Source organism: Sciurus carolinensis, chromosome 10 (genome assembly GCF_902686445.1).
Source record: "Sciurus carolinensis chromosome 10, mSciCar1.2, whole genome shotgun sequence".
Lineage (NCBI taxonomy): Eukaryota > Metazoa > Chordata > Mammalia > Rodentia > Sciuridae > Sciurus > Sciurus carolinensis.
In genome coordinates, this window is record NC_062222.1 from 120,175,545 (window position 1) to 120,202,491 (window position 26,947).

The window sequence follows — 26,947 nt, forward strand, 5'->3', positions numbered from 1 at the left end:
ATAAGGAACCTTCCTTGTCATAACATTGGCCTTCTGATAATCCAGAATGATCTCTCTATCTCAAAATCCTTAAAAACATCAGCAAGTCTCTTTTGCCATGTATGGTAACATACTCACAGATTACAGGCATTAGGATATAAACATCTTTGGGAGGAACATAATGTTTTCTGTGATAGGAAGCATGTAGCCATCACTCTGAGAAAAAGACACTAGAATTCTATTTACTTAGGGAGTACTATCTCTTACTACATTATTACTGAAAAAGCAATCACACAATACACATATGCACTGAATACCCAGCACAGTACCTTGCTAAAAGCATTTAATATTTGAATAGATATATGTTTACCACATATCTACGAGAAAAGTTTTAAGAATAAATAGCAGTTGAAGAAGTAATACAGGGCTGGGATTGTAGCTCAGTGATAGAGCACTTGCCTAGCACATGTGAGGCACTGAGTTCAATCCTGGGCACCATGTAAAAATAAATAAATAAAATAAAGGTATTGTGTTTATCTACAACTAAAAAAAGTAATATAAAATGATTTTCTAATTATTGTGACAAACACATTGATAATACTTGAAACCAGCTGCTTAAAAGAATGATTTTAAGAAGTCATCAGGATGATCAACAACATAAAACTTCCCCAGTCTATCTTCACTGTATGTCAATAACTCTGCCCACCCTCCTTCTGAATCTGCCTCACTTCACTTGATATTTTATAACTAAATTGGCAAAATATACATTGATAAATAAAATATTTGTTATATGTGTTCAGGAAAGAAGTACATTTCATTTAAAATTAGGTGAGCTGCAACACTTCTGTACTGCAGGTTCTGGTTGGTAAGAGAAGAAAAAAATAAAAGGCATACAGATTTGAAAGAAAGAAACAAAACTATCTTTATTTATAGACGTTATATATGTAGAAAATCCTAGGGAAGCTACAAAAAAGGACAGTAGCAGCAGTAAGTTGAGCAAGGTCTCAGGATACAAGGTCAATATAAAAATTCATTTGTATGTCTATATATTAACAAAAAAACACTGGAGGTAGAAATTAAAAATACCATTTACAATAGCATCAGAATATGAAATAATTAGAGATGCATTTAACAAGATATGTGCACTGTATACTAAATACAACAACATACTGCTGTGTAAAATCAAAGACCTAAATGGAGAGACATGCCCATGTTCATGAATTGGAAGTCTCAATATTGTTAGGATATCAGTTGTCCCCAAGTTGATTTATAGAACCAATGCTCTCTCAATAAAAATCCCAGTGGGCTTTTTTTTTTTTTTCTTTTTCTTTTTCTTCTTGTACAAATTGAAAAGTCGATTCTAAAAGTTATTTAGAAATGTAATGAAGCTAGAAAGCCAAATTAGTTTTGACACAGGCAATCACAGGTCTTACACTACTCAATTTTAAAACTTGCTATTCAGTTACAAAAATCAAGAGTGTGGCACTGGAATAAAGACAGGCACAAATCCATAAAATAAAGCAAAGTTCATAAACCAGCATACGTATACATGCAAACTGGTCTTAAACAAAGTGTAGAAGTAAAAGGAAAGGGTAGTCTTTTGAACAAATGGCATACACCAGCATATGCAAAATCATGAGCCTCAGTCCTCTCCTTGCACCACACAAAAATTAACTTAAAAAATGAATCCTAGAACTAAATGTATGAGCTAAATCCATGAAGTTTCTATAAAAAAAGGAAAAAAAATCTTTGTGACCTTGAGTTATGAAAAGATTTCATAGAATGCAAAAAATATAAACAATTAAAATAAATTGAACCTCAACAAAATAAAAACTTTATGTCTTTAAAAGAATAATTAACAAAATTATGAGATAATCATAAGCTGGGAGAAGATTTATGCAAAGCATAATGTAGCCTGAATAAAGAATTCTTACAACTTAATAATAAGATAATCAATTAAAAGTGGTCAAAAGATTTGCACTCTTGACAAGACAATATTGTACACACAAATGGAAAATAAGCATGAAAAGATACTCAACCTCATTAGTAATTAGAGAAATATACATTAAAACTCCTTATTAGAATTACTAACATGTTAATACCAAGTGTTGGTAAGGATATGGAGCAAATAGAACTCTTAGAGATTGTGGGCCGAAATGGAATGTGGTAGAGTCACTTCAGAAAAGATCTGGGGGGCTCTTTAGAAAGACAAACATTGTTCTTGTATATGACATAGGAATTACACTACTAAATATGTGCCCAAGAGAAATGAGATATATATTCATATGAAGATGTGTATTCAACAATAAAAAGGAATGAACTATTGATTACACAATAACATGAAGGAAGCTTAAAACATGATGTTGAATAAAAGAAGCCAGACCCAGAAGAGTACACATTCTGAAATTCTAGAAAAGAGAAATGTACTTTAAGAGCTGGAAACAGATCACTGATTATTTGCTGTGAATGTGTGTATGAATGGGAAGGGGCACAAAGGGAACTGTTTTGGGTGATGAAAATGTTCTGTACCTTGATTGTGGTGGTAGTGGTATGGGTACAAACATTTGTCAAAACCTGTAGAATTGCATATTTAAAATTAATTTCATTTTTAAATAAATATATAATTTTTTTGTAAATTATACCATATTAATATTGACTTAAATGAAAAAAATTAGGCTAAGCATTTGCATTATTTTCCCTCTCAAAATATTTCTTCCCTTTTGAACTTCCATAGACAATGTCTCAAATCAATGTAGCCGATAAAATAGTTGGGTAACACTGGACAGGTAAGCTATTATTCTGAACTCAGTAAGTTCCTTTATCAGTAAAGTAAGTGAATTAAATTAGATGACTCCACTTGTTCATTCAATAATCATTTGTTAAGTCTACTAAGGGGCAAGCACTATGATAGATTCTGGAGACATAAAGCTGAAAAAGAGACCATTTCTACTAGACAAGGCATCATGATACAGCATATGTACATTAAGGGTTTGAGGAGGGTTCGAGAGAGGAGTAGTCTTCCCTGATGATCAACGCCTGTGTTGGGTTTTGAGGTACAAGTAAGAGTTAGGTAAAGAGAGAAGAGAAGGTATTCTAAGCAGAGGGAGCTATGGGAAAAGGGCCAAAGGCAAAATACATATCCTGTGTTAATTACGTAAAGTAGCTTAATACGTCTAGAACATAATATTTATTCTTGTAAGGACATGGTTGTGTCTTGATTGAAAGAAGGTAAAAAAAATACTACTCTAGTTTGAGCAGACAGGGATTCTGTACCTAATGGTACCCATATTGGAGCTGATTACCTAAAAGGGAAATAACTGTCAGCAGTTAGGATCCTTCTGTTGCAAGGAAAATCCTTTGACTCATGTAACAAAATGGTCCAGGGGCATGTGATCTGAAGAAGAGCAAAGACAAAGAGAAGCTTTTCACTCTCCATTCCTAGGTTGCAAAAGCTCAGACCCTGCATCCTTTTTACAGGCAGTTTTCCTGAAAGATTAAACCAAGTCTTCTAATGGAGTTTCATTGGCTCTCACTTCTTGCAGACAGCCCAGATCCTGGGGTAATCCCTGTGGCCAGGGGAATGGTACAAGGTAATTCCCTGGCCAATCCATAGATCCTGGGGTTGGGCATAGCCTCACATGGGGGAGGGGGTAGAACTCCATATAAAAATTAGACCCTTGTGGAAGAAGGGAGTCTAGATATGGAAGGGGAATTATGTTTTAAGAAAAACATCCCAACAATTTTGTATCAAGTGAGAGGATACAAACTCATATGGACAAATTTCTTCTTGTGACTTCTAAACATAGGATAAGTCAATGAAAACTTCCTTGGAAATAAAGTGAAATCAGAGTGTGTACATATATATATGTATATATATATGTATATATGTATATATATGTACTTATATATATTTATATATATAAAACTATAACTTTTAAGTACACATAAAACTATAAGTCAATATTATAAGCATGATATAAGCAGATGAACAGTTTTATGAGAACAAAGAAGGGGGAATAATTCTAATTTATAAGCTCCAGGATATCTTTACAACAGAGGAGAGTTTTTGAGGGGTATCTTAAAAAATGGAGAGGATCCTTCTGGCAGAGACAAAATGAAAAGCTGCAGCTGGTCTAGGACCAGCATGCAATCTGGTGATGCTAAAGTTTAGGATAACTGATCAGTGTGGGAGCATAGTAATGGAAAGATCCAGCTGTGAAGAATTATTCCTGTTATGCTACAGAATCTGGACTTACCCTTTAAGCAATGAGGAGTTGGTGAAATTTTTTTAGACATAGAAATGACCCAATCAAATCTGCATTTACAGAACTATAGGACTAGATTAGATACTTCTTAAGAAGTTAGAAATTAAGTCTGGGGAACAGAGTTAAGTTTTGAAGTAGAAGGCTGAGGAAGCTCAGGCCTAATGGTTTCTAGTTTCCTTGGGAAACAGGACAGAGTGCATGCTGAGTGTGATGAGGTGCTATGCAGTTAAGACAAGCTGGAAATTTCAATTATGCAGAACACTCCATTACCACACGTTTTGAAAAAAAGATTATTAAATAAATTCTTCCAAATATAAGGTCAAAGCACATTACATTAGTGAGTCAGTTAAAATCTAGCAGAGTCAAACATAATTCGCCCATGCTATTTCATCATCAGTGACAATGGCCACAGGTAGAATAGTTACCACTGGTCACTCAGATCCTGGGATCACTGGCAGTGCAGACGTGTCAGTGGCAGATAGGAGATGACACAGGAGAATGTAAATGGAAGGAAGCCAAGCGAGGTAGTGTGAGAACGTGCAGTTAGAGATGGAGTGAGGAAGAGCCTGATTTCTCCATCAAGTATTCTAATAAGTAGCAAAGAGCAGCAGAGAGATTTGCGGTAGCAGTAAAATGTGGTTGCCTAGCAGGTTTGGTTTTGGGATTAAGATTCAGAATTACTGCCTAGAGCCACCTGTACCAAAAGAAAGACTCTGCTACATCACAGTCTACTTATTTTCTTACCGACACAGTCTCAAATTATCAAGAAAAATAATATAAATGTTAAAATAATTGGGCATTCTTTGTATATTATCTGTACTATTTGATTCAAAAATGTCACATATGAAATTAGTTATCAACCATATCTTATATTTGCTTGGTGCTTTGTAGTTTAAAAAATCACTTTCAAATATACTTCTTCATTTGTTCTTATATAATCTTATAAACAGAACAGATATAAAATTTTTCTACTGCCTATTACTCTCCCACCCTGAATTACAGTTAATAGAGATTTAATTATTTAGGTACTTATAGCTAAGGACAAATTCCCCAATATTCTGGACTAGACTATATTGTCTCCTTTAAAAAATCTTCTGAATATTCTAAAGAAGGAAGCCAAATATGGTATTATCTGTACACATTTGACAGTGATCATTTAAACCAAACTTCCTTCCCAGTATTCTTGCCATTTTTCTCAGAATGAGGGAAGGTGAGTGACAATAGTCATAGATGTGTACTTATCCTTTTCATGTATGTGCATTTGCACATGTTCAACGGCAAAGCATATTATAAATGTGTCATCTTCAAAAGTAGTAAAATGGGATTTTTAAAGAATCAATCAGGTTTGATTGTCAGCATGGAAAAAACAAAATCAATCACAATATTTACTCCTTAGTAAGTCAACAAATACCTGATGAATAAATGTACATAAATAGATTTTCAAATCAATAAATTAGTTACACTAAACTTCACCACCTTTGAAGTTTTGTGCTAATTTTCATACATTTCCTAACATATACTGTCAAAATAAAATATTCATGAAATAAATTTAGATAAAGTTTAATAGAATCTTAGTCAATAAGAGTCTTAATCTATTGATTTAAACTTTTACTGAAGTGATCAGCCTCTTGACTTTGAATCTACAGTCAAAAGACAATGGTTTTTGGATTTTTTTCACATATTATTATTCCATATTACTGAAAAAGTAAGTCTTTAGAAAGTAATATAAAATAAGACCCTTGACTTATAGTAAAAACCAAAATACGACACAATGACTTGTCTTCAGTTCTGGATTGAATGCCTACTACCTACACGTGGTGTTATCTCAGCGGCTCGGCCTAGAAGTGGATCTTGTTAACTCAAGCTCCAGCAGCAACAGATATGATTTTGGTTGATTTCCTTCATTCCCTGGAGTGTCTCCTTTGTATTCTTCTAGAAAAAAAGAACCTGACAATAGGCCTCAGCAGTGTCCAGGCTTCTAAACAAAGATGGAAGGTTGAGAAGTGCAGAGGGAAACCTGTATAATATTCTGACTTTCAGAGAGTAAAGAATAAAATATTGCCAGATGGAGAAAATGGTATTAAACTTTTCCCAGTAGAGATGTTTAAGCGAGAAATAAAATGTAGAGGGTAGAAAATCCCTAGTGAGTGAGAAGTTGCTAATACCAAAATACGTTTGGATTCCTACTTAAAAGCCTTATCTTTTTCAAGCCTTCTCACACCATATCTCCCCTGCTGGATCTGGGTGAAGAGCAATTTGTAAGACATTTATAATACATTATCTAGGGATAAGTTTATAAACTGACATAAAAGAATTGTCCAAGAAGCTACATGACCTCTTGAAGTTTATTACAGTATCTTTAGTTCTTATTGCATATATTCTTACATGCCTTTAACAAGTCAGGATTACACATATAGTAAGCTCAATTTAGCAAAAGTTATGTCTATTGCTTCTCTTTTGAAAATCAGCTGCATGCAATGCAATATTTGGTGTGCAAAGTTATTGTTTCAAAAAGTGAAAAACTACTTAGCTTTAACTGAGGAGGAAACATGATCTTTATTGGCTTATATGCAAAGTTTAATTTTGGTTTTATGCATAATTTGCATAGTTCATGATTAGTTTCTAATGAAAAACTATATGTCTTGTCAACAACCTTGAAGAAATCAAGTGACAGTAGCAAACAGGAAAATTTGAAGAAGAGGCATAACTTTTAAAGTAGAAAGATCAGCAAGAACTGCCTGAAACAGAAAAACAAAAAAAATTATTAATAGCAAAGTGAAGTCTATGAAATAAGGTATTACAGAAACACCATTACAATGTAATTTTGGCATCAAATATCTTAAATCTCTGTATTAAAGCTACAACTCTCCTCTTTTCTGAATGTATTAATGTTAGTACATGTGCACAAAGCTAAAATGTGCAGTAGAAAATAACCTAGACCTTCTTAGCCTTGAGCCTTCTTCAAATACACAAGGTAGCAAGAGTTTATAAGAGGTCTAACATTTCAACTTGCTTCTATAAATAAACGTACATTATGAATCCTAGACCCGTTATTCTAGAGTAAGTAGTAACTGACTGCAGGAAATCATTTTGAGATGGAATTAAGTATTTATTCAGTTGCAAGACACATAAACATTCTCTTCCCTTTAAACAACGCATGTTGGCAGCTATTTTAAGGATACAATTTACATTTTTATTAGTGATAACAAATAGAATAATGTGTTAAGCCCTATTTAATTGAACCATATTTCAGGTGTAAATTATACCATTGAAAATAAATCAGTATTAAATAGCTAACTCACAATCAAAAATAACCCAAAAAGTTGAGTGTTTTTACTATTATCATCCAGACACATACTATTTAACTCTCTAAACTGGCTTTTCTCTGTTTTATGAGTATAACATATGGATGTATATAATAATAAGAAAAGGTAACACAGCCTCAATAGTTTCTATTAAAATTACTAGTATCTGCTTGATATGATGGTTGTAATGGTTTTCTATAATAAATTCATTTATGGCCCCATAATAATAAGGCTGTTTTCAAGTGATTAGGGAAATAGGAACACTTAATATTAGCTCAGAACTTATAGATTTTACCAGAGTTAAGAAACGGCTACAAGTGTGTCCTATGCATCAGATACTAAAGTGGCTGAGCCTGGCAATCTCTCAGGAACTATTTCCATCCCATCTGAGTGAAACTTATCCTTACTTCAGCTGCAGCCAGTGATGTCACCTCCATCAGGTTCACTGCTCGGAAAGCAAACACGGCAGCTGCCAGGACTGGAAAAGAATGCACACTATTTCAACTGCTGGTCTACTCAACAGCTGGCAAAGTTCCTGCTATGCCCACAAGACACTTGGAAAGCTCAGGACTAGTGCGGGACACAGCTGCACCCCTGCATTCTGAGTTAAAGTCTTAGGATGAGAAGAAACTGTGTACTCTAGAGATCAGTGGCTGAAGGCTAGACAAACTGAATCACAGTTTCAGGAAAAAGGAAAATTCAGTGGTCCTAAAAAAGTCATTTTTTATTACAATGTTTCTTTCATACTATAACAGTTTTAAAATGGCATGAAGCTGTAACAATTGTCTTATAAAATAAAGATTTATTGTGACATAGGCATTTCTTACTAATGCCATGGGGAGGCTTCTGGAAAGTCAATGAATGTCAAATTTTAAATATGTCAGATTGCATTTTATATGTACCAAGGAAATGTCCTGATAGAAATACAACTTATTCTTAAAAAAATGCTTTTACAATATTTGGTTATATTTATATCTTATATACTCTGCAGTGATATTCTTAATGTTACAAATGGATATATCTGGGGGAGGGCTGCTCTGGGATTGATCTTACACATTAATGTTGGCTACAGGAAAAATACGAAATTTTGAAAAATGAATTATAGAACAATTTGAACTTCAATAATATACATTACATAGAAAACACTGAGATTATTTCCATTAAAATGTGTATAAGGAAAAAGTCATGCTAAAATGAAACACTTATTAATAAATAAATTACCCATAAAACTATATGTGAGAATGAATCAGGAACAATAGACGAACCCATGTAAAAGAAGAGGTAGGTGAACCTGATAGGGAAATGGAATTGCCTGGAGAATGTGCTTGATTTCTTTCCTTTTTTACCCTCCCCCTCCCCAGGGGTAGTAGTGTTGTCCCTGCTCATCAAATCATTGAAGTTTAAGAAATTAGTTGTGATAGATATTAAAAATTATTTGGAAACTTGGTCTAGGTATATTGCAAACTTCCTATAAATGTGTATTTTTAAAAATATATTTCTATGAAAATAAAAAGTTAATTCTTATGTCAATTCTCTAAGTTAAATACTATTATTAGCTCAATTTTCCTACATGTAGAAACTGAGGCACAGTGAGCTGGGGACATGCTCAGAGTCACTCAGGTAGAAAACAGTAGAGCCAATACTTTTCACTGGCTCTGCACCTAGGCATCTAACCACTGCATGATGCCACTATTGAGACCGAGGTCAGCAGTAATCACTCATCCTGGACATGGAAATCCATGTGCTTTCATATGCAGGATGCACTCTGCTGCCCCTCAGAATGGCTCCACAGAGCTGGCATGCAGGATGACACCATGGTGTCTTGGCCGTGGTAGCAGGTGGTTGTGCTTGAGGAGTGGATATCAGGAGGCGGACCTCTTAATTTTCCAAGACAGGGTGGGGTGCAACCAGTGACTGGGAAGCTCAGGCACTTTTTTAGGGAACAAGAGATTTTGGGCAGTCTGGCAAAGAAGCATTAGAACCAGTTAGAGGAAACTTCTCAAGAAAAGAGCACAGTAGTAAAACAAAATTTAAAGTCAAATCACTCTGGGATTCCTCAATGTGTAAGAAGAGATCTGGGACAATGAATTTCTCTTTAACTGAAAAAAAAGAAAAGTGTTTTAAAGTCATGGCGCATCATGTTTATAAGAATATCAAAGTAAACCATTTTCTATGGGTCGGTTATATAGCTTCCTAATATCTAGAATCATATTTTAGACAGTGGATACATTTTAGAAGCTAAAGAATATGGTCACTACTTTATTTTCTGTATATAACTGAACTGAGTTGCTGAAAGCTTGACAGGACATACAAATTTTCTACTGTATTAGGAAAGAGCTTTACATGGTGGGAAGTTGTTTTGCCAAAAGTAGATTAAGAGGAGGGGAAGCAAGCAGTTCACTAACTGACCTCCCCATCCACAATGCTTATGTGCTCATAACCTTTATTTATCTTGGTGTCACATCACAGAAGTTCCTTTCTGTTTGCTTCATGTTTAATCTGCCCAGTCCTTCTGCAGAACAGGTTTGTTTGCCAAGAAGAAAACATCTATACTTTAGGATATTTTTGACTGAAATCATGCTTTGTGTGAAATGTGGAAACTGTAATATTCATGTCTTGTCCTTTAAACTATTCTCATTAATTATAAGCAATACTATCATGAACATTGACACCATTGTTTTAAACTGTTCTTTACAAGGCTCTAATTTGCAATTTCAGTCAGTGATACTTATTAAAATATTCCTAAAGACTAGTAACTCACTTGATCACAAAAGTTAGTCCCAAAATACACATACCAAAAATGTATGAAATAGACCTAATTTGTATAATTCCATATAAAATTATCTACCTCTGTGGCTTTTTATCTGAATTCCATGGTAGGGGAGCTCCCACTTGTCCAGTTCCATTTCTAGATGTTCTAGAATTCTTTCCTGTTGATTTTTAAAAAGGCACTCAGGGAAAGTGGATGGATGAAATAGTGTAGATTACTCTTCCACCTATTCATCAGTATGTTTTTCACTAATATATTCAGCTCACAGCAGAGTGCCTGGTTTAGAGCAAATATAGTGTTCCATATACATCTATTTCCTTTTTCCTTCAGGCTGCTAGGAGGTGATAAGGCACAGAATAAGATTTTAAATTGGAAGAGACCATGAAGTCTTTCTAATTCAACATTTCTTTCAAGTTATAAAACCTCTTGATTTGTCAGGTGACATTTTAAGAGCTCTTTCTATTTTTGGAAAGTTCTAATTATTAGGAAGTACTTTCTTATACTGAGTTCCCTTCTTTTACAGTTTTAATTTTTTTTTTGTTTTTCTAGAAACGATACCAAATACTACATATGATACTCTTCAAAGTATCTGGCATAACCAGAGTAGGGTTATTTGGTGAAAAGTCTACATTCCTGTCACTTGAGAAATAGCAGAAAACAAGGCTGCTTAATCTGGAAATGGAAGACTTTGGGGAGAGGCGAAGATTTGAGAGTAGAAAAAACATAAAAATGACCTTGGCTTACAAGGAGTACATTTAAACAAGTCATATTATCCAGAAATGAAATGGACCTCCTGCTAGGACACAGATTACCCAATACTGAAGTGTTCAAACAGAGGATAAGAACTGCTTGTCAGAAATGTTTGAAAACGTTACCCTGATGTCCTCTAGCATTCCTTCTATCTCTAGATTATACATATCACCGTCATTCGGTTAAAAAAGAAGAGGGCAGACCATTGTTTTCTAACTCATATTTGTATGGGCTTTAAAAAAAGTTGAGAGAAGGATATTAGGAGTTAAAAACATCCCAGTCAATGAGAATCTCTGATTACAACAGGAGTGCTGTTTATCTTCATGGTATTTTACTGTTATTCTAATTTTCCTGTTTTAAATGCCATCCAGTTATTATAGACTTCTTAGCATTTGAAAATGTTAATATGGTACCTAGAGAATATTTGAGTTATAATTTTCTTCCACTAAGTAATATTTCCACCATAGTGCATAGAGGTAATTTTAAAATGTTAAAAATATTTTGTTTAAAATATTTCAGGTAAGGAAGAAAACACTAGGCCAACTTTTCTGCTATCCACCTCTTGTTGTGAAGACCTCCTAACTATTATTTTTTTTTCCTGATAATCCTAATGATAAAAATAACTTAGTCTGTTGCACTGAAGGGATGCAGAATAACATAATTAATAAGAAATGCCTGGTGTGTTATAAATTTGCCTTGATGTATATCTGTTGCATGAACTACTTAATTATTAATTAGAGATGAATCTGGTTTTCTGAAAAAAACAAGAATTTTTTTTTTTTTTTTTTTTTTTTTTTTTTTTTTTGGGCATGAGAGAATACCTAAAAGGGCAAATTCACACCCTAGAACGTAAGTCACAGACTAATAGCAAAATGCAAAAAGTTTTGAATTCAGTATAGCTTGAGACCAGAAGAGCTGGATTTCAGCTCTGCAGCTCTCAGTCTTGGTTTGGATTTTAGGTATAGTTGAGAAGGGTACAGAGAAGAGAATGCTGAAGAAGAAGAAAATGCCCAGATCTCACAGGTAAGCCCTGGCTGGACTAAGAGAGGGGTGGGGGGAAAGGCCTGAGAGACAGAGTAGGAGTAGACTGGTATTGGGCAGTTACACTAAAATATCCACTTCTGAATCTTAGCACTTATCTTCTAAACCAGATAAATATATTAAAAGTTTATGCATTAGAAACGAGAATAATAGAACCAATCTCCAATTGTTAGAAAGGAAGGGGACCTTACTATAGAAGCAACATGTGTTTCACACACAAAAAAACTTACTCTTACCAGCAAGAATTTCCAGAGAGTTATAGCCTAGGATTCTATCCCACAAAAGCAAAAGCTGATCTGTAGCTAAGTATCCAGAGAAAGCTCGAACCATCCATTTAAATGATATGCGAAGTCTGTAGGTAAGGAAAAATGAAAATTAATTTAATTTTTTTCCTCACGATAAAGCAATATCAGAATAGCCCAACAAATTATACTGTTAAGGCCACTTCTCTGAAAGTCTTAGAAATCACCTGGATATTTAAAACTCCAGTCTTTCTCTAAAAGCTGCAAAAGTGCGGCAGTGAGAAACTCCAAGGACTCCAATTAGTAGTCTTCACCTACTAAGAAGTAGACTTGTATGCTGGGACTTCCTTTATATTGTATCCAGTCTTTTATTCAAAATATTTGTGTGTTCAATGATTTTATATATATTTTTGCCAGTTTATTTATGTACTTGAATTAAACAATCTTGCTTTTCACTTCTCTATTTCTGTAAAATATATTTATTTAATGATTTTCGTTTCCCATGAAAATTCTTGTTTTCTAATAATTATTTTTTAAGCTGGTATTCACTATGAAATATTCACACATGCATATAACATAATTTGGTCAATTTCATTCTGGAGTACCTCCCCAGTGTCTCCCCTCCTCTCTCCCTCTCATTCCTTTCTCTAGTCTATTGATCTCCCTTCAGATTTCATGAGACCCCTTCACTCCTCTGCTTTTCCTTTTTTCCCCTCTAACTTCCACACATAAGACTCTTGACTTTCTGAGTCTAACTTATTTCGCTTAACATATGCTCTTAAATTCCATTCATTTTCCTACAAATGACATAATTTCATTTTTCGTTATGCTTGAAAAAAACTCTCTCTATATATATCACATTTTCTTTATTCATTCATCTGTTGATGGATGCCCAGGCTGGTTCCATAACTTGGCCATTGTGAATTGTGCTGCTATAAACATGGTCATGCACATATTGCTATAGTATGTTGACTTTAATTTTTTTGAATAAATACCAAGGAATGTGATAGCTGTGCCATATGGTGGTTCCATTTCTAGCTTTTTTTTTTTTTTTTTTTGTACTGGGGATTGAACCCAGGGGCACTTAACCACTAAGCCACATCCCCAGCTCCCCCTTTTTTAAATATATTTTATTAGAGACAGGGTCTCACTGAGTTTCTAAGTGCCTTGCTAAGTTGCTGAGACTGGCTTTGAACTCCCAATCCTCCTGCTTCAGCCTCTTGAGCCATGGGGATTATAGGTGTGCACCAGCACGCTCAGCCCATTCCTAGTCTTTTGAGGAATCTCCATGATTTTATATTTTTTCAATTTGATAAATTATATTCCTACATTTCAGTCAAATGGCTTCACAAGATGGATAAAATAAAATAATGGATAGAAGTTTTAAAGCACAAATGGCTTTACAGCTATTAACAGAACTTAGAAAAAGATTTCTGATTTCAAAGCCTTAATTTTAGTGAGGTTATCAGAACTCTGAAAGATCAACCAGAAAATTCAATTAAATTCCATTTTTCTACCAAAAAATTCTAAGTAGTATGAGATCCCACTATTTATAAGTAGCTTATGTTACAATAACAGTTTCTCTCTGAAATCAGGAAATGAGCTCCTTGATTCTAGTGCCTTGGGAGATAACAGTCCCTCTTATTTCCTATGAGCATCTAAAAATCACTTGACTGCCACTGAGAAGTGCTAGTCACACTCTTTGTTGGAATTACTCTAATATTATATTGATAAATATCTGTACTACTCTTTTAAGAAAGCAAAAGAGAGCCAGGCACAGTGGTGCACACCTGTAATCCCAGGGGTTCTCAGGAGGCTGAGGCAAGAGGATCACATGTTCAAAGCCAGCCTCAGCAACTTAGCAAGACCCTGTCTCAAAATAAAAAAATAAAAAGGACTGGGTATGTGCCTCAGTGGTTAAGTGCCCTTGGATTCAATTGCTGGTACCAAAAAAAAAAAAAAAAAAAAAAATAAGGCAAGAGAGACCCCAAGATTGCTGAGCTGCTGTCATAGTACTAATTCTCTTAAGACTAAAAAAGGTCCCCAAGTTTCAGAAATTTCTCAATACTGGGTAGCTATTGGCCTAACATAATGAAGTATGTTTAGGCAATAGTCTTGACAAATTAAGCTTTTAGGTTGGTTTTAAAGTATCTCTTTATAGATGCAAAGAAGCTTTTGACCACTAGATATTTTAATACTTGAAAACTGCATTTGACTTTTAAGTCTAAATTATTATCTTCAACTAGTTTCATTTTAGTAAAATTCTCAGTGTATTATAGAGGAAAAGTATTTTCTTCCATATAGACACCAGAGCATCTGTTTTTAAAAAACAAAGTTTATTGAGGCATAATTCATGTAAGTAGAATGTACCCTTATAAGTGAACAGTTCTATGAGTTTTAATTAAGAAAAACCAAATGAAAATTGTAGGACTGAAAAATGCAATAACCAAAACCCAAACAAACAAAAAACCAAAAAACAAAAAATAAAAACCCCAGAGAAAACAAAAAACAAATTACTAGATAGGTCTGATAGCAAAATAGAAAAGTCTGAGGAAAGAATGAATTTGGGTATAGATCAACAGAAAAATGCCTAATCTGAATTATAGAAGAAAAAGTATTTTAAAAAATGAATAGAGCTCTGAAGACCTATGGGACATCATCAAAATTTAACATTTATGTCATTGTAATCATAGAAGAAAAGGAGAATTTGTATGGTGCAGGAAAAAAAATTGAAGGAATAATGGCTGAAAACTTGCCCAAATTTGGCAAAAGACATAAAGGTATAGATTTAAGAAGTTCAACAAACCCTAAACAGGAAAAAATTTAAAAATCCATGCGTTGATAAAACATAATTGAAATGCTGAGAATGAAAGATCTTGAGAGCAAACAGAGAAAAATAAGGATTAAAATTATTTTTTTACTGAAATGTTTAGTAGAATTTCCTAATGAAGCCATCCAGGCCAGGGGTTTATTTGATGTAGAATATGATTAAAGATATATACTTTAATTATATGGCATCTACTGCAAAAAATTTTTTTAAAACAATACAAATAGTAGTCCAATAGTAGAGATAAAATTGAATAAAAACTATTCAATTTTCAAAAGTAGGTAGAAAAATGAAAAGGATATGTTGAACAAACAGAAAATTGTATTAAGATAGATTTCATACCAATAACATTATATTAAATATAAATGATATAAACACACCACTTGGAAAACAGTCACCACAAAGAAGAAATCAACTATAGTTTTGACAAGAAATCCACTTAAGAAACAAAGGCATCAATAATCAATAGGTTGGAAGTTAAAGAACAGAAAAAATATATCATGAAAATTATAATAAAAGAAAGTTGGAATGGCTATATTACTATCAGACAAAGTAGATTTATTACAGGAATAAAGAAGGACACTACATGATTAAAAAAGGACCAATTCTTTTAAAAACAGACCCTTGAATATGTGAAGTAAAAACATGTATAACAGGGAATGAAGAAGACAAAATTCACAATTATAATTAGAGACTCTTTAATATTCCTCTCTCAATAATCAAGAGAAAAAGTAGACAGAAAATTATTAAAGAGGGTATAGGAGTACACAGAAGACTTATGCTACATTATCAACAAACTTGGTTTTATTGACATTTATAGGATGTTCTGCCCAACACTTGTGGAACAAGAAATTCTTTTCAAGTACACATGGAAAATTTGCCAAGATAGATATATTCTGCGTCAAAAACTAAACCTGAACATATTTAAAAGAACTGAATTCATATGAAGTATGCTAACTGCAATAGAACTAAAATATAAATCAGTAACAGAAAGATGTTTTTCTTTTCAAATATTTGGAAATTAAATAAAATATTTCCATATAACCAATGGTCAAAGAGGAAGTTACAAGATAAATTAAGAAGCATTTTGAATTCAATGAAAATTAAAAGATGACATATCAAAATTTATTGGGTGGGGTAAAGTGGTATTTTGAAGGAAATTTATAATATTAATGCTTATATAAGAAAGGAAAAAGGTTCCAGTAATCTAAACACCTACCTTAAACAAGTAGAAAGACAAGAGCAAAATAAGCCTAAAGCAAACATAAGGAAGAAAGGAATACATATAAGAGTAAAAATCAATAAAACTAAAACAGATAAACAAGAGAAAAATCAATAGAGCCCCAAACTAGTTCTTTCAAAGATGAATAACATAATAAACCTTTACCTAGAATAATTAAGAAGAGAGAGATGATACAAATACTGATCTCAATAATGAGAAAGGTGAAGTAAGCAATGATTCTAGAGATGAAGACATAGGAATAATTAGGGAGTATTCTGAATAACTATGTGCATAAGCATAATAACTCAGATAAAATGCATAAACTATTGAAGCTCACTCAAGTAGCTTCAAGTAGAATAACCTGACTAGTTCTATAACTGTTAAAGAAAGTAAATTCAAAATAAAAAACTTTCCAACAGAATTAGTTGATTTATGAAAACCTTGAAAAACTGATTTCTTATCATGACAACAGGAATTTTAATTCTTTCTCCTCCATAAGAATGTCAATGTTTGTCATAAGTCATTGAAATGTGTTCCTTTTAATGATTAAAGTGAATAAATTAGGCTAGGAAAAAAATACCAGAATTTTAGTTTCACAATAAACTAAATGTCTTCTACCTAGTGAAAAAAGTTTGGAGTGTGGAAAGCAAATTACATTATTTCATTTCTCCTTAAACTCTTTTTTGACCTCAGAATAAACCTCTTATCAAATAGGCCCTTTTTAACAGAGAAACATAGTAGCTCAGAGTGGAAGACAGGAACAAAACATTGATAAATCATTTTGAAACTTTTGTTGCTTCAGACATGGTTATTTTAAAAGAGACAGAACCTGTAATATTTAAGTCCAGAGTTATTCTACATTTTCACCTATAACTTATACTGAGATCAGAGAAGAACATTCAAACTTCTAGAAGGAGGAATCACAGGACAGTCATGGTAGTTAAACAATTTGGTGTCCTTTAACAAAAGACTTTAACCTACAGAGCTTTCATAGAATGTTGTCTGATATAATTTATTATATCCTGGCTTTTAGTATTATCACATTTCTCAGGTTGTATTTGTTTCTACAAATGTTTGCTTCAGTCTTACCTAACATTTTTCATTATGAATAGAAATTAGTTCATTTGGTGATTCTTGTACCAGAGACAAAAATCCTAGTGAATAAGATTTTATTAGGATTTTGGTAATTCTTTCAAAAAATTTTATACAACATAGTTACAATTTACTACTTGATAATTATTGTTTTATTGAAGAAATTGTTAGCTTAATTTTCCTGAAGGATTACTATGTCTTTGCAAGTGCTTTACTATGATGAAAAGACAGCTTTCTGATGTGAAACTATTTTTTATTTTTTGGAGGGGTTGCTTTGTGGCTTTTAACTCCACGGTGAAATCCTATGCTCTCAAAACTTAAGAACCATATTTCTATTTAATTCACATACATACTATTATACATGAAAAACTACCAATAAATACTAAGGCAAGCAGGGTACAGTGGTACATGCCTGTAATCCTAGTGGCTCAGGAGGCTGAGGTAGGAGAATCATGACTTTGAAGCCAGCCTCAGCACCTTAGCAACTCAGTAACTCAGTAAGACCCTGACTCGAACTAAGATATAGAAAGGGCTGGGGATGTGACTTAACCCAGGGTTAAGTCCCCTGGGTTCAATCCCTGATACCAAAACAAAACAAAATAAAAAACCTGAGGCAAAATAAAGAGATTTTTTTTTTTTTGGGGGGTGCTGGGGATCGAACCCAGGGCCTTGTGCTTACAAGGCAAGCACTCTACCGACTGAGCTATCTCCCCAGCCCCAAGAGATTTTTAAGAGTATAAAATTACAGTCAAAGAAGTACATCATTAGTTCCCTAAATTAGAATTTACTTGATTCCTGTGTTTTCTAATACTGTTACTTTTATTTTTATTATTTATTCATTTATTTTTATTTGTTCTTTTTAGATATACATGACTGTAGAGTGTATCTTGCCATATTATACATACATGGAGAATAACTTATTCTAATTAGGATCTCATTCTTGGGGTTGAACATGATGTTGAGTTTCACTGGTTGTGTATTCATTTATGAACACAGGAAAGTTATGTCCAATTCATTCTACTCTTTCCTATTCCGAGCCCCTGCTTCCCTTCATTCCCCTTTGTCTAATCCAATGAACTTCTATTTCCCCCTTCCCACTTATTGTGTGTTAGCATCCACATAGCAGAGAGAACATCTGGCCTTTGGTTTTTTGGGACTGGTTTATTTCACTTGTCATGATAGTCTTCAGTTCCATCCATTTACCAGTTAAGTGCCATAATCTCCTTCTTTATGACTGAATAACATTTTGTTGTGAATATATACCACTTTTTCTTTATCCATTCATCTGTTGAAGGGCACCTAGGTTGATTCTATGAAACTATTCTTTTTAAGACAGAAAAATACTCACGGTTGAGCTCCAATTTCTCGAAGATGATAGAAGAGTTGAGGGAGATATGTTTGAAGAAGGGTTTCAAATAGCAAACAGAGTGACACAATACCCTGGATATAATAATGAATCATAAGAGAAACAGGTTAGTATTTAAAAATTAACTATGCCAACTCATTACTCAAATGGAAAATAAGAGACTATGAACAGAAATATTCTTTATATTGTTGAAGGGTCAAAAATAGGTAATGCACTAATGGATCTCTAACATTGTATTTAATATTAATTTTATCTCACTTTGTGTACTCAGAGACATGCTAAGAAGTCTCCTTTTAACACAATAGCCTCGCTACTAACCCCTCCATATAATACCTGAAGAGTCCAAGGTAACATCACTTTACAGATAACCTGCTACTTTGCAAGTCACATATTATCTCTTAGGTCCTGCAAAATTATTATTATTTTCTTTTTTTCTGAATGCTTTCCAATTTCAAAGTATTTTCCTGGTGTTATGACCACATCCTTTACTCTCTTCACATATCCCTTTCCCTCTAGCCTCACCCTCTGAGGAAAATATTTGCTGTTCTTCTCACTCCTTTGAAAAGACTGAGTGCTGACTGCTTGAAATTTGCATCAGGAAGCTATCAAACAAGAATGTTTGATTACTTAGTATAAAGTGTTTTTTTAAACTAAAATCTACTTTTTGTAAAGAGTATTATTTGTAAAGTACAAGAAGTAACTAAGCAGATGGTTTTTCAAGTGTGTTTATTATTTGACAACTCTGAATAAAGCCTTTTTTTGCAGCTTAGCATTCCTTGGGGTTGATCTTGGTAAAGAAGTTTTAATCCTCCTTTTGAATTTCTAAAGAAATAAAGTTGACAAGGTTCCAAATAGTTCAGCATGGCTGCAAGCCAGAAAAGAAGACGGCCTGTCTTTATTCCACTGAATAAACAAAGGGTAGAGGCAGGGCTGGCCTAATCAATTAGCTGAAAAGGGACACCTCAGGGCCAGCATAGGGAGAAGGGATATACAGAACTGCTCAGGGGCAGGCTTCATGCTCTGTACAGGGAGAACACCATGGAAAGAACTGGACAATCGGTTTTTTCTTTTTTCTTTTTATTTTTATTTTTTAACTCTGAAGCATAAAATGGCAAAGAATATGAGAGTAAAAGAATCTGACCCTAACAAAAAACTATTAAAGAAGAGACATTAATTTTTAACATTTCTGATTAATTTATATTAACCATTAATGTAAGGTAATAACTAAATCAAATTCTCTAAGAGGAAGCTCAAGATAATTGGTGGTGCTTTGTTTATCTGTGCCATTCTAGAACTCTGTTACTTGCCAAGTTTTACTAGCCATGCGGGAGAACAAAACAGGATGAAAGGAACATGGAATAGGAATACAGTCTTAAAATGGGGGCGGGGAATAAAAAGCAGCTATCTGATCTAGCAGCAGCAACACAATCTTCTCTTAGGGGAAATACGGTAGCCCTGACACATATTTCAGTTGAATATTTCTCCTAGAGGGGAGTCAAGTTAACACAGGCAGGGCCTGTGGATTCAAAGCTGGGGAAAAGCATAATGGAATAAATAAATACTGCTTTTATTCAGGTTGATAGGAAGGGGATAAAGATAACATAAAGGAGCAGAAAGTAAGACAGAAAAAAATATTCAACTCCTGATAAGCCTTTCCTTGACCCTCATATTGAGGTCAAAGGAGGTTTGCATTGAATAAATACAAAGAAAACGTCTATCTAGGACAGTAACTGATAAGTGGTCTAACAAGAAACTGAAAAACAAGACACAAATAAATGTTTGATTTTCATTAAAAAAGAAGAAATGATAACTATAACAATAATAATAACAATAACTAAAGCAGCAGCTGTTTTTACTGAGTACCTGCAATGAGCCAAGTCTTAACTACCCTAAGTGCTTTGTAGACTTCTCTATAGCACCATGGATGATATAGTACTAACCTCATTTCATAGATGAGCAAATCAGCAAAGAAGGTGGGCATCTTTGTCAAGGGTAGTAATACAGATATTCTATGTTTGTTCTTTGAATATATAAAGATTAAATTAAATGTAGTTGAGAAGAAAGTTTTTCCTAATTATTACCAAAAATATGTAAATACCATTTTCTTCTCTTTTGTTTATTCTATAGAAAAATGTTGCTTGACATCACAAATTAAAACTTGCTTTATAATTTGAGTAGGAGACTTTTCTTAAAGGAAAGAACACATTAGAATATGATTAGAACCAAACTTTTTATGAACTTACAGAAGGATGAGAAGAGATGGAATGGAGTCTGAAGAAAAAACGTACATACATCTCACGGAATATCTGATACAATTTGTAAGGTTCATGATACAGAAAACAAAGTGGTGCAACTGAAAGAAAAAAATTAATTGATAATACTGCAGAACTACCAAAAATTTAAAAATAAACTCATGAAATATGAAACAATATCAATTTTTTATAATAATCATATTCATTTATAGACAAGTTTAAAATCATACCTAGTTTTCCATTTTGGCACAGGTGAATGCCGAGTCATTAAATTATAAACTATTATCCCCCAATTTAATAGTAGACTGAGAATGACATAACAGAATTGTATAAGGATACTAAAACTTAAATGTAACTTTTAAAAACTGCATAAAGTCAAGTCCTTATTATTTTTTTTTCAGTAGTGGGGACTGAATCCAGGGGTGCTCTACCACTGAGTTACATCTGCAGGCCTTTTTATTTTGAGACAGGGTCTTCCTCAGTTGCCTCTGCTGTCCTCGAATTTACAATAGCACATTGGCAACACCCTTTCTTTTTCTTTTTTTTTAAGTAATAAGAAAATGACAATTAGACAACTCATTTTTACTTTGTCCCACAAAGTATTCAAGCAACTTTTCAAAGCTCTTAATTCTGGAAGTCAGGTAAGTAAAATATAAGATGATTTATGACTATCTTTTAGTATCAAGGACTTCAATTAACACAACTTGAAAATAAAGCTCATGAGTCATGTCTTTGTACTATTGGTCTATATTGGCCTATCTCTAAATGGAGCAAAACACTGGCTTCACTGGCTTGAAACAATGCTCTAGCAGAGGACATATTTCTCTAATGAAGGCTGAAATACATTTTCTTCCACACCTAGTTCTCGACAATTATACAGGTGGGTTAAATCAACCGGATATCCCACAGCAGGATGTCAGAAAGTGCTAATCTGGGAGACTGACCGGACCACAGGGCTGTTCTATGCTGACAAATATTATCACACTTGCCTTCTTTTCAAGCTTCATGAATTTTATGTAGCACAAACACGTTTATTATGTAGACAGACAAGTTGAATTACCTAGATATTAATTTTAATAAAAATATCTTGTTTACAGGGTTATTTAAATTATATAAATTCAATAAATCAGAAGTTCTGGGGCTCTATAATCTGCAAGTACATCTCAGAAGGCAGTGGGTATTAAGTAAGCAAGGAAATCAGTGGGCTAATTTAACTTTCTTTTCTAACAAAATTTAATTTTTCTTTTCTTTTTCGACAAAATGAAAGGAAAAATGGAAAAATATTTTAAATGTCTGTAAGCATAAAAAGTCAATTATCTGAGATGGAAAGCAGTGCATATAGTATTACTGGTTAATAAGTCACGGAAAACCATCATTTGCAAATAAAAAAATTTTACATTTTCTCAAGGGTGAGAGAAAAAATATACTTTGGGAGAATTAAAAAAGTACAAAAATAACTACATGTATATACACGCACACATATAGAAAAACATGTAATATATATTTTATATATATAGATATAAAGTTAAAAAAGACAGGCATGTCCTATCATTAAAAATCTAATCTTTAAAACATCAAAATAGGTGACTGCTTATTAAATTTGTCCAAATAAGGATATTCCATACATTTTAAAAGAATAATTCATGTTTTAATTGCAATAACAATCTAAGAGAAAGCAATGTGGCACAAATACAAGGTATTAATATAATTCAGTGATTTATTTACATTTTTAAAATGATGCATATTTTTATACATAAATTGATACATAAAATCTATAAGCTGAATCTGAAGATTTTATGAGTTAAGTCATTTTTAATGATCATTTCCAATGAAGGAATGAAGAAAAAAACTGAAAAATGATCACATTTCCACAAATATATATAATACAAAAAATTAATTATTAGAATAATGCAATCATTTATGTTGAATTCCCTTATATAGCTATGAAATAGAAAAATTTTAACCTATTATATATAATATGTAAAAAATCTTCTACACAATTTAATTTTTCTATCTCAAGCATTTTTCCCTATTTGATTCTTCCTTAAAAATAAATTAAGCTCATTAGTTTTTTTTAACAAATTAAATACTATATTGTAGGCATTCATTTATGAAATCATAATAAAACTTATGATAATATATTATAATACAACTTTATTAGTTTGTTTATACCAGAAGGTAGTTTAAATTAGAGAAAAGTTTTACATGAATTTTTAAAGTTAAGTAGCATAATTAAAAAATAAAACAAAAACTAGAAAATAAAATGAAGTGGCCAAGTACTAATTTGACTTTCTTAGGATGCTCTGTGATTATTCTAGTAGTTCTAAATGAGTAGTTGCTACTAAATTTAGTATCCATGGATGCATAAAACGTTTTCTAAAATGGTGAACATAAATCTATATCAAACATTTTGCACCATCTATTTCCTTAGCTCATGTTTTCTCCTTTGGTGTATAAACCTTAGCCTATTAAAATGACCATGAACATGAACAGACAGAGCCTAACTCAAGGATTTAAATTCTTTTTTTTTTTTTTTTTTGTGGTACCAGGGATTGAACCCAGGGGCTTATTCCCATCCCTTTTAAAATTTTATTTTAAGACAGGGTCTCTTTTTTTTTTTTTTTTTTGGGTGCTGGGGATCCAACTCAGGGCCTTGTGCTTACAAGGCAAGCACTCTACCAACTGAGCTATCTCCCCAGCCCCAAGACAGGGTCTCTTGAAGTTGCCTAGACTGGCATCAAACTTGGGATCCTCTTCCCTCAGCCTCCTGCATAGCTGGGATTACAGGCTTGTGCCAAGCCTGGCTTGTTTTATGTATGTTTTAATTTTGTGGTGCTGGGGTTTGAACACAGGGCCTGTGCATGCTAAGCAAGTGTTCTACCACTGAGCTTATATTCTTAGCCTTCCAGGATGTATTTTGAGCAATGAGAATTACTAGAAAATTTAAACTTACATGACATCAAGTATCATTCAAATCACTCAGGTACACCTCAAAACTATTTACTTGGAAAATCCTTGCAGTTGAATTATTAAAATAAAAGGATAAAAAGGCTAACATTTTTATTATTAGAGATAAAAAATTATATTCTTAAGCTTTCTAGGTTTTCTATTTTAGATTCTTCACATTTATTATATGCTGGAAAAACACTATGTTATAAAATTTTGCTTGTTTTAGAGAGTAGAGTGCACTGTAATCAAACCTGTAACCAATACCATGAGATAGTATAACATAAAGTTCCTAGTTATGCAGTATTCTTTTCATTGGAAGTTGTTAAAAAGTTTTTATTATGTCATTCACTCTGTCTGATGTTAAACATGGAGGTGCTTTTTCAAAAAGAAAAATGTTAATTTATTGCTGATTCTTGTTACAAAAGTAAAACACTTAAGTACTTCTGTATATTCTAAATAGAAGGGGTAGAAATACAGGATACAACAATAACAAGTTTATAGTAATACATGAATATATTAAAAGTAAGCGAAGTTAGAGTAGGGCATTCCTCCTTTTCCTACTCTGTTAAGCTTCCTGCATTTCTCACGCAGTGACAAGTGGGGCCCATGAGGCACTTGGCACTCTTGCTCCTGCACATGCCTTTTCCAGAGGATGACCAAATGCTCCAGTGTCACTGTCGCTGTGCACACCAGTGATCTGGAGAAATCATGAGCTCCAACTCAGTGTTGTCCCTCCCTTCAGATTCTGACCTATTTTTTTAAGACTCATAAGAATTAGTTCAGGAATTGAAGCAAACTGATTTTACACCTATTAGAGTTAATTTAATGTGTGTCTCTGTTCCATTGGATTAGAATCAGATGGTAAACCTCAGAAAAACTTAGTGTGTTTTAATTCTAATCTATGCAACAATCATCGCCTAAACAATTACAATGACCTGCTATTTCTGATTTTTAAAAATTGGACATATAAAGAAATACTAAACTCAATGTTTAGAAATGCTCATAATACTCAGTGTTATCTTAATGTTTAAATTTTCAAGGTGTAATAAACACAATGAATATTTTAAAGCCCAACTTACCATACATGGAAAATCCATGAAAAGGGATGACACCTAAAAAATAAAAAAAGTATTTCTTTTCAATAAGTAGCATACCTCTGTTTATTAAGTAAAATTTAAATAATTAAAACTGCAAATAGAAGGGTTTCCTATTTTTTGCTCTAACCCTGTTCATGAATATTAGAAAACCTTAGTGATGGTAACCAATAAGATATGTTTTTTAACACCTTTAGAAAGCCAAACTAGAGGTCTTCAAACATGAATATTGATAATGTAGAGCAGTTAAAACTGACAAAACACGCACACACACACACACACACACACACACACACACACTCAAACCAGGACAAAAAACCAGGACAAAAATATAACAAGGGAGATCACAGAACTAAGTTTAAAACTGATTTTTGTGGTCTCAGAAAGTCAATAGAACAGACTGTCCCTTCTGAATCAACTTCATTCTGTTTACTAGAATGCAATCTGTTAAAAAGTTAATGAGCTTTTCAAGGTGCTTCTTGAAAACATCACTTTACAGAAAACACCATGGATGTTTAGGGAACTTACTAAAAATTATATCATGGGATGTGGTTTAGAAGAAATATTGGCAAGAAAATGGTACAAATTCAGTATTTTCTTTGGCAAGAATTACACATAAGCAAAGTACACATCCTTTTCAGAGAAATACTCAAAGAGTAACTCAGTGTGCTAAACATCTTGTCATATTACAAGTGAAAAATCAGAATCTCTACAGCCTAGGTTCAAAACAGTATTTCTGTAATATACCACTGTATATCTAACACTACACTAAATTAGATTACAAACAGTACAGAAGAAAGATGAGTTTACTTTTCTGAAAAATGGTATAGAAATATTTTATTCATTGACAAGTTTAGAGACAAAGACTTGGTGTTGGCAGGTCATCTAGAGTAAGTTCTAAGAAATGATAGTTCAGTCTCAGTTGAAAACATGTCCAGTAATAGGGGATGCATTAACTCCCAATGCAATGAGTATAATTTTGTGCAGGTTAATTTGGGGAGTTATTTCTCATGCCAAGTCAAACTCTGGCTCCCTGTAATGCCTACTTCTTATTCCCAGTTCTGACCACAAAGGTTACACAGACCAAGTCTAATTTGTCTTCTAGAGTATATGAAAACTTTCAGAAACATTTGCTCTCTTCCTAGTCCTGTCACCATAGGAGCTTTTAGCTCTAAGGTTTTATGAGTTTCTTTAATTGCTCTTCAGATGAAATCGTCTTAAATAGCTTCCTACTTAATTTTCCTCTGGGCAAGCCATAGTTCATCAGTGTGAACCTCTCAGCATTTTTCTTCCCTACATACCCCACAGCTAAGACAGTACATTTGGACAGTGGTTTCTGGACCTAGGTAAAGGATTATATTCTTATCTCTGTTATATTTCTTTTTTGGTGAGTCATATAATTCTGGATTCTCACGACTGCTATCTAATATGTTCCCTATTCTTCCTGATTTCACATTACTGGAAAATTTGGTATGTACCCTATCTATGTCCTCATTAAGACAACATAAAAATGCTGAATAAGACAGGGCAAGATCTATAATTGTTACCAGAAACCTCCTTCCATGTTGATATCAGTTCATTAATCAGCACCATATTGCAATAAGTGAAGAGCATGACTGGGTATCAATCAAACTTGGTTGGCTTTATCTGACTGTCACAAGAACTTTGGGTGCATTTGGGTAAGTTTCTTAACTTCTCTAAGCTTCAACTCCCTTATCTGTAAATCAGAGATAATGATAGAACCTACTTAGGATGATTAATGAGATGATGACCATTGCTTAGTCATTAATAAA

General features: G+C 33.2%; 1 protein-coding gene and 1 non-coding gene across 5 annotated transcripts in view; both read right to left on the reverse strand.

Annotated features, from left to right (window-relative positions):
• Positions 1-3,954: 3,954 nt before the first annotated feature.
• The window catches only part of Tbc1d19 (TBC1 domain family member 19), a 129,111-nt gene continuing 106,118 nt past the window's right edge, over positions 3,955-26,947 (reverse strand). For all 4 annotated transcript variants that reach the window (XM_047566816.1, XM_047566815.1, XM_047566818.1 and 1 more), the window contains 6 exons: positions 25,140-25,172; positions 21,103-21,212; positions 18,842-18,933; positions 12,347-12,462; positions 7,957-8,027; positions 3,955-6,982 (listed from right to left, as the gene is read on the reverse strand). In XM_047566816.1, coding sequence (XP_047422772.1) covers positions 6,908-6,982; positions 7,957-8,027; positions 12,347-12,462; positions 18,842-18,933; positions 21,103-21,212; positions 25,140-25,172 — 497 coding nt within the window. In that variant the 3' untranslated portion in view covers positions 3,955-6,907. The remainder of the gene's footprint in view (positions 6,983-7,956; positions 8,028-12,346; positions 12,463-18,841; positions 18,934-21,102; positions 21,213-25,139; positions 25,173-26,947) is intronic.
• Trnat-ugu (transfer RNA threonine (anticodon UGU)) lies at positions 18,133-18,206 on the reverse strand. The gene has a single exon. It is a non-coding gene; the product is annotated as a tRNA-Thr (tRNA).